This window comes from Protobothrops mucrosquamatus, unplaced genomic scaffold (genome assembly GCF_001527695.2).
Source record: "Protobothrops mucrosquamatus isolate PMUCROS unplaced genomic scaffold, P.Mucros_1.0 scaffold_243, whole genome shotgun sequence".
Lineage (NCBI taxonomy): Eukaryota > Metazoa > Chordata > Lepidosauria > Squamata > Viperidae > Protobothrops > Protobothrops mucrosquamatus.
This window is the reverse complement of record NW_015386319.1, coordinates 62,912-71,579: the sequence shown is the minus strand read 5'-3', so window position 1 is coordinate 71,579 and position 8,668 is coordinate 62,912. Positions and strand designations below refer to the sequence as shown.

At 33.5% G+C, this 8,668-nt stretch overlaps 1 protein-coding gene across 1 annotated transcript in view; it reads left to right on the top strand.

Annotated features, from left to right (window-relative positions):
• Window positions 1–8,290, top strand: part of CRIP1 (cysteine rich protein 1) — a 16,928-nt gene extending 8,638 nt beyond the window's left edge. Inside the window, exons 3-5 of the mRNA XM_015830411.1 lie at window positions 5,076–5,133; window positions 7,118–7,164; window positions 7,283–8,290. Of these exons, the coding sequence (XP_015685897.1) occupies window positions 5,076–5,133; window positions 7,118–7,158 (99 nt within the window). The 3' untranslated portion in view covers window positions 7,159–7,164; window positions 7,283–8,290. The remainder of the gene's footprint in view (window positions 1–5,075; window positions 5,134–7,117; window positions 7,165–7,282) is intronic.
• Window positions 8,291–8,668: the final 378 nt, after the last annotated feature.

Sequence of the window (8,668 nt, the reverse complement as noted above, 5' to 3'; positions counted from 1 at the left end):
GCGCCCTTAAGACATGGCTCTTCCAACAAGCAGGACTGGCCTAAGGGGAAATTTTAGTGGGGTTTTAAAAGCAATTTTAAAAATTAATAAGGCCAAATGTAATATTTCATCTTAACTTTGTTTTAATGATAGTTTTTGGGGTATTTTTGTAGTTGTTTTTATCAGGCTGTCAGCCGCCCTGAGTCCGCAAGGAGAAGGGCGGGGTATAAATTCAAATAATAAATAAATAAATAAATACATATTTCTCTAGTATATTTTCACATATTTGCAAGACCACATGTGATAAAATGAAACTGGATTTTGATTACATTTCCAGCACTTATTACAAATCCCTTTATACATTTTCGCTAGACTATCTAGGGCATGGATAGGCATGCCACCCAAATCTCAGATCAAAACCTTCGAGGTCTAACAGCCTTGAATTTTTTAGTTATCCAATCTTTTAACCATACCAGACAACAAGCATCGTAATATAATCTAAGATCCGGCAAACCCAGACCTCTATCTTTAGAATCTTATAGCAGCTTATATTTAATTCTTGGTTTTTTTATTTTGCCAAATAAATTTAGATATATCTTTCTGCCACTGTTTGAAAGTAGAATCTCTAATCAATATCAGTATAGTCTGAAATAGAAATAACATTCTAGGTAGTACATTCATTTTAATTACTGAGATTCTTCCTATTAATGACAAATCTAATTTTTGCCATCTATTTAAATCCAATTTTATCTACTTCCATATTTTATCGTAATTATTGTTGTAAAGCTTAGAATTTTCCTCAGTAAGAGTCACTCCCAAGTACTGTACCTTTTTCATGACTTTAAAACCAGTTTTAAATTCCAATTTCTTCTGATCTTCCACCTTTATGTTCTTAGTATTGTCGTCATTTATTTATTTAATCTCAAACCCGCCATTTCTCCAAACATTTTAATTTTCCTCATAACATATTCAATGTTCTCTAGCAGGTCTTGCACAATTAGTACCAAATCATCAGCAAATGCATGTAATTTGTAATTATGCACTTTAATTTGTAATCCTTTTGCTCTGTTATCCTGTCTAATATCTCTATTTAACAGTTCGAACACTAGAATAAATAATAAAGGGGATAAAGGACACCCCTCTCTTGTTCCCTTCTGGATTTCAACTGGTTTTGTCAAGTCTTCATTCACCATGATTTGAGCTTTCTGGAGTGTATAAATGGACTTTAGACTCTGTATAAAGCCCAATCCAAAATCCATCTTTTCCACTACTCTAAACATAAAGGCCCAGTTCAAACTGTCCACAGCTTTTTCTACATCCAGAAAAATTAATGCAACCTGTTTGTCGCTATGTTGTCGTAAATATTCAATTATATTCAAAATTACTCTTACATTATCTTTTAGTTGTCTTTTAGGTAACAACCACACTGATCTTCATATATGTAATCCTGTAAAAAATGTTTAAGTCTTTCAGCTAAAATAGATGCAAAGAGTTTGTAGTCATTATTAAGGAAGAGATTGGTCTGTAGTTTTTCACAAAATTTAAATCCAGTCCGTCTTTGGGTATTAAAGAAATGTAGGCATCCTTCCAAGAGTCTGGTATAGGATTCCCCTGTAAAACAGAATTCACTAAGTCCTTCATCAGAAGAAGTAATTGACCTTCAAAAATTTTATAGAATCCGCTAGGTAGGCTACCTAGTCCTGGAGTTTTGTCTGTTTTAGCTCTTGTAATTGTTTCTATTATTTCAAAAGTTGTTATTGGACTGTTCAAAATTTGCTTGTAATTTTCCGATAATTTAGGAAGATTTTTAAAGAGATTTCTTGTTCTTTATATAAATTAGTCTAATAATTCCAAAAAAGTCTTTGAATGTTTTTGTTATCCATGTAAGTCTTATTCCCCTCTTGAAGCTTGGTTACCATCTTCTTTTCAGTTTGTTTTCTTAGTTTGTATGCCAACCATCTTCCTGGTTTATTTGCATGTTCAAAAAGTGTTGTTTTGAATATTTTAAGTTTCTTTTCAATATCTGAAACAGTCAGTAAAGAAATTTGTTGTTGCAATATTTTTAGTTGATTAAGTATGTTAGAATCTTCTGGTGAGTTCTGAAATTCCCTCTCCTTCAATTTAATTTCTTGTAACATATTTTGGATTTTTTCATCCATCTTCCTCTTAATTGCTGTATTGTATTGTATAAAGTGTCCTCGTATCACAGCCTTACTAGCATCCCAAATTGTTTTTAAAATAGTTCCCTTACCTAAATTATTATTAAAATAGCCTTGAAGTACCTGTTTACATTCTTTAACAATCTGCAAAATAGACTCATTTAATCTCCATTTAAAGACCGAGGACCAAATTTAAGATGTAAAGAAAGTGGATTATGGTCAGAAAATTTTTGGAAGAATAATGTCCTTAGTTGCTCTATGAAGCAGATTTTTTGTAATCCAAATCATATTAATTATAGAAAAAGATTTGTGTCTCTTTGAAAAAAAGGTAGTCTTTTGTTAGTCCATTTTTACACCTCCAAACATCGATCAAACCTAAAATATCGGTCAACTTGAAAAAAGTTGGGGGCAGTTTCCCTTGTGTTTCTTTAATTCCTTTATCAGTTGATGTGTCCAATTGTGGAGTTACTACCCCATTGTAGTTTCCAATTACACACCAATACTAAAAAGGAGAGTAAGTGTTCAGACAGATGTTTAAAAAAACTTAGCTTTTTCTTGGTGTGGGGTGTATAATCCCACCACAATGGGTTTTATGCCCTGTAATTTAGTTTGCACAATTACATACCTGCCTTGATTATCAGCAAACAATAAATGTGGATGTAGTTTTGGGTTTTATATACAAAACTACCCCATTAATTTTTTTCTTTGAATTAGCAGAAATAAATTCCAGACCTAAGGCATTATTTGTTAAATACTTTTTGTCAGACTCTTTAATGTGAGTTTCCTGCAAACATATCATGGTTCACTTTTTTTCAAATAATGAAATAACTTTTTTCTCTTTTGTGTGAATTTGCCCCATTAACAATCCATGTCAAAAATCTTGCAATCCATCTGTTATGAAGAGGAAGTTCCAGGGATTCCAACTGAGGCTCCCATCTCCACAGCCTGTCCTTGATAAGTCTCAAGCCTCTTTTTATCTTTTTCTTTATGATCTTTATCTTTTGAAAAATAAGGTAGTTCCGATCCATGTTTTTCCAAAAACTCTTGTGCTTTAAGGGCTGAATTTAGTCTATATCGTTGATTTCTAAAGATAAAAATAACCTCTTCCAGCTTATCCTAGCAATTTTGTTTCAGGAGATCTGTCAGGAAAAAGTATTCTTTGTTTCCTTAATATTGGAATTTCTCTGAATATTTGCACCTCTTTTCCAGAAATGTTGAATCTCTGATGATAAGTTTCTGGAATTACTTGCTCTTTAATAGATTTTATTATAAATTGGATCATAACATCTCTTGGCAGTTGTCTTCTGGCTGTATATGCTGAGTTTATTTTGTAAATCTTGTCTATTTCTTTACAGAGATCTGCTTACTCATCATTAAACCGTTTAGTCATTTCTGTTAGAATTACATCACTTAAATTATGAATTTGTACAGGGATTCCCCTGTGATGCAGAAAAACTTCCTTCTGTTTCAAATCCTGTAACAGTAAATGTTGGTTAAGAAGGCCTAACCTTTTCTGTCTCATCCAATCTAATCTGTATATTTTTAACACTTTCTTTAGTTTGCTTTAGCTCTGATACTAATAATTCAAATTTTTATCAGATTTTTCATTTATCTCTTTTATTGTGCCATGTAGCATAGAAAACTTTTTCTCAAATACGTTCAAAAGAAATTTGGTGGTGGGTTCGTCCAAATCACATCTTAATTCCTTCAATTCCTTCTTAGAAGGCATTTTTGCCAATATCCTCTCATACAGCCAGTTGCTGGCAGCAGGAAAGAATACACTATTCTCTTTTCAAAGTCAAATAAGTTCCAAAAGCAAAACTAAGCAGCTGGCAGTAGAAATAGTGTTGATATACAAACTCACAGAGTAGAGGGGGAAAAAAGAGGTTTCTAAACTTTTAACATAGAAAGCCAAGAATTATATGCAGAGTGCAGAAAAAATAGAGTAAGATATAAAATCTTTTCAAGTTGACAATATATTTTATCTTTTTGGTAGAAGTTCAATATAATTAAATCAGTAGCTCATTTTCTCAATAATCTAAAAAAAAAACCCTTATTGCCATGTGTCTTTTTCATACAGAATGATTAATTGTTTTAAGACACTCCTCTGCTGTTATTAAATCAATTAGAGTTCATGAGAAAGGAAGATATCTAAATTCCAGCACACTGCCAGGAATTAACATGCAAAAAGTAAAAAGAAAAGAAAAACCACTGCAAAACATAAAGTTAAAACAAAAGCGTCTTTGAAGACAACGGCTGGGCGGACATGGTGTCAATCCTCTTCTTTGGCAAACTTATCAGGGAGAAAAAACTCGCTGAATATTCACACACACACACACACACACACACACACGGCCAAGGAATGCCATCCAAGAAGTTTCAGGGTGATTCCATACCACTCCTTTTCTAATCCAGGAGTGAAGTAGCTACAGAGACGTGCTCTGTAGGTATCAAACCAGCCAAAGATATGTGCTGCTAATTCAGAGCACCATACTGGGTGGCATCCAATACTGCTTTTATCTTTAGCTATCAGACCTGGCATTTACTCATATAAGGGACAAAAGGAATGCTGCATAAACTTTTCCTATGCCACCTTTGGGAACATGTTCTTCTGTAAATGGCCATGTTCTCCAATGATGCTTGGGGAAAAAAATCTGTGCAGAAAAACTGGACAAGAGAGAGTATACTTGAGATGTTTGTTCAAATGAGAGGGAACTATGGGGACAAAAGCCAGGCCTATAGCTCTTAAAGTTAGACTGTTTCTGCTGCAAAATACCTGCCTGCTTAACTTTGGGGAGGAATAAACTGACATCTACAAGACTTTTGTGTCTGCCTCCATTCTCAGAAGGAAAAGGTAATCCAACAAAAATTTGAATAGACTCCATCGTATATCATTTTGTTTATGTTGCCTATGAAATGTTTCTCTTGTTTTCTCAGCATGATGGGAAACCTTATTGCAACTACCCCTGCTATGCTGCACTGTTTGGACCCAAAGGTAGGAGCCAGCAAGAGGATGTTATTGTATAAACTAGCTACCTACATACACACATACACACACACACACATACACGCATGCATAATTAGAAACTATACATAAACACAAATACACACACACACATATTCCCAAATAGGCCTATTATAGGTAGCCATCCAGAGCCATGTGATAGTGAGATGGGCAACATATAAATTTAATAAATAAATAAATGTTAATACATAAATAGCATTTCTATCTGGCATCATTCTAATGTCACACTGTTGGTGTGCCTCATCTGAAATAAGGATCGGCAGGCCAGCCAAGTAGAATTTCACTCATTTTCTCTTCAATATGAGTTTATAATAGTACATTTGACTCATTTGCTTAACAATGTGTATATTATTTCAGATGCATTTCTACATATCTTTTGTAAGGAATGTTTCCTTACATAATGTATTTCTAAACAAATTTTGAATTGAGAATTCAGCCATAACATTTGAAACATTGCTATTGTAATATAGAGAGATGATTTATTCCGAATTCTATGTACTGTGTTTGGGTTGGAAGCATGTAGAAATCTTGGATAAATGGAATACTTCTGTTACTTAAAAATTAGCATAAATAAATCCTAATAAATAAAAATAGCATAAATAAAACAAAACATTTTATGTAAAAGCTGGCTACTAAATACTGGGCAATTCCATGTTGTGTTGCAAAATGCTCCAGCTTTCTAGCAGTTCAAAAGCCCTGTCTATGGCAGTTTTCATGGTCACTATTTTTTGAGTTCTTAATTTTTCTTATTCTAACCTATGGGAAAGAATTAATTAAAGCAGGCCAGTAGCTGTTTTAAATTTCCACTGGGTCAGTAGCATAACTGAAGTCTGGGAAAGATCTGTAAATCTTTTGCATTCCCACCCTTTGCTCAATTACTTTTGTGAGATTTTAAGGCTTTTTAAGAGATGAAAAATCAGAGAGATTAGCTGGAAGGGAGAAAGATCTGGTATGTCAGTTTTTTCTTCTTAGGAGTTGGAACCATCTTAATGATCTTGAAGATGGAACACTACCAAATCTTATACGGCACAGTATTTCCCCCCCTTATTTTCCTGTTCAGTTATGATGTGAATTGAGGTTTGGTATAAAGCTGGAAATTTTGCTTTACTATACATATTTTTCTCAACTATTTGGCTGAAGTTCTAGAAAAACAGACAAATGTTAGCAACACTGATGTATTCTGTTCATTTTAGAGATTGGGATTAACCTTGCCAAATAGAAAGCTTGTTTTGATATTCCTATATATTTCTAATAGGAAATTTTACAAAAGGCATGGCAAATTTCTGCAAAGTAGAATTTTTCCACTGTGAGGTGGCAGATTCTATGTAGTGCATGTTCACCAAGACAATGTCACAGAAGTCTTGCATTTATTCAAGCTATTGTTATGTTCTTGCTGCCAAACTACAAATGTAGCAGTCTGTTGTTATTTAATAGGAAGTTTCAGTCCATTTAAATACACTCTGATGTCCTTACTACAGAAGAGAAGAGGTTATAGTTGACTCTACCTAAAACAGGAAAATATTTTTCTCTATATCTGGAAGGTATAGAACAGTGGCTCCCAACCTTTTCTATATCCCGCACCCCTGGAATGCTTCTGATTATGTTCTTGCACCCCTTACAAAAGTTTGAAATAATGGCAACGAATTATGCATATATACTATATTTTTGAAAACCCAAGTTTTCGCACCTCCTGGAATATCATCTTGCACCCCCAGGGGATGGGAGCACCCCTGGTTGGGAACCTCTGGTATAGAAGAAAGAAACAGAAGCTAAAAGGTCTTACCTAGCATTTAGCATCTTTTCTCCTATTTTTTTCCCCGGTCCATTGTGTAGTACAGAAACCTTAGCTCTTCCAGTATTTTATCTCAAAGTGGAAGAGAAGCACTTGTCTTAGTCAGAGATGGAGAGGTGCCATTAAAATCTGTAATGCTGACATTAGATTTTTTTTTTTAAGGGTTTGGCCGTGGAGGTGCTGAAAGCTACACTTTCAATTAAAACTTGGTGAGTCCCATTTTTTCCATTAATAGCTCCATGATTAGAAAGCTACATGTAAACTAGCCTTGCGGGCTAAGTCTTGTTCTTTTTGGTTTTGCTTATCATGTTATCTTTTCCTTCTTAGGAGTGGAAGGATGAATTTTGCTGATTCCAGGTGGAGTTCATAAGAAGTATAACCACAATGTGTTTTCCCTAGAAGTGAATATAATGGTGACTTCAAAGGAGGGGGGATGATAATTGAATGGGGGTTTCCTCTTTAACATCAGTTGAGAAATATAATCATGTAGAAACTAGGAAATAATAGCATTGGGGGCATCATAGAAAAGCACGGAAGTTAAAAAAAAATCAAAGCCTGATTTAGATCTTTTCTTTTATTATTTTTCTAACTTACAAATAAAATCTTAAATCAAAAGAGACTTGCAGAGTTTCAATGAATCAGAAAATGGACATAAAAATCTGGGAAACATTTACTGATGTTCGTTAAGAAAGAATTTCAGAATTAAGAATTTAAATTCTTTAAGAAAGAATATCCAAAAATGTCTTCAGAATTATTTTTAGTGAACTCATGTGAAATGAACATATTTTTAGTGAACTCATGTGAAATGAACATTTTTTTAGTGAACTCATGTGAAATGAACGCTTATTGCATCCAGTGAAACTTGCATTTTGAATTTATAAATTTGCAATTCAGACTGAAATCCATTGGGAAGCAATTGTTTGATTGTATAATCAGCAACCAAGTACATAATCTGCAGAGCATAGATGTATATTTGTGTTAAAGCATTCCGAGAGAGGCTGGTTGTTCATTTTTACTCAGCACTAGCAAGCTGTTTAATTTACTGTACAATATATATATATTGCAGTGGGTATAATTTGCAGTAGAAAACAAGTGAGGATAATATATTGTTTACCTGACTCTCCCTTACCTTCTTTAGCTCCTTTTCCTCGATATATTTTTCCATACTTATATTTAGGCAAGTCTAGGCCTCTAGTAAGGTTAATATGGGTTTGACTCTATATTGAAGCTGAAAAGTGTATGGCAGTAGCAAGGCCCCCACCCAAAATGGCCCCAAATACGCAGTAATGTAACTATGTTTTAAGAAATAAAGTATATGGTATAAGAAGTCTATTATGAAATTTATTGATATTTTCATTTCATTTAAGTTAACCAAATTATATGAAAGTAGTTCAGATGAGAGCTGTTGTAATGAATTTAAGAAACAATTCTTTCCTATTCAGTAATTTAAACAATCAAGATATATTTTGTGAAAGGATGTTCCCATTCTTGTAAAAGAAATGCAAAAGACAAACAAAGTGAAGCTATTTCTGATTGGAATTTTAGCATTTGGTTTTCAGATATCTCTGCCCTGGTATTTTCTTTAATTCTTTCACTGACTGAATGTCTTGGAATTGGATTTGCCTCCATTTGCTATAATCTTCATTTGTGCTCTTAATTTAAGAAAGATGGGCATGTCATTTATAAACAGATTAATACATGTACTTGCTCACT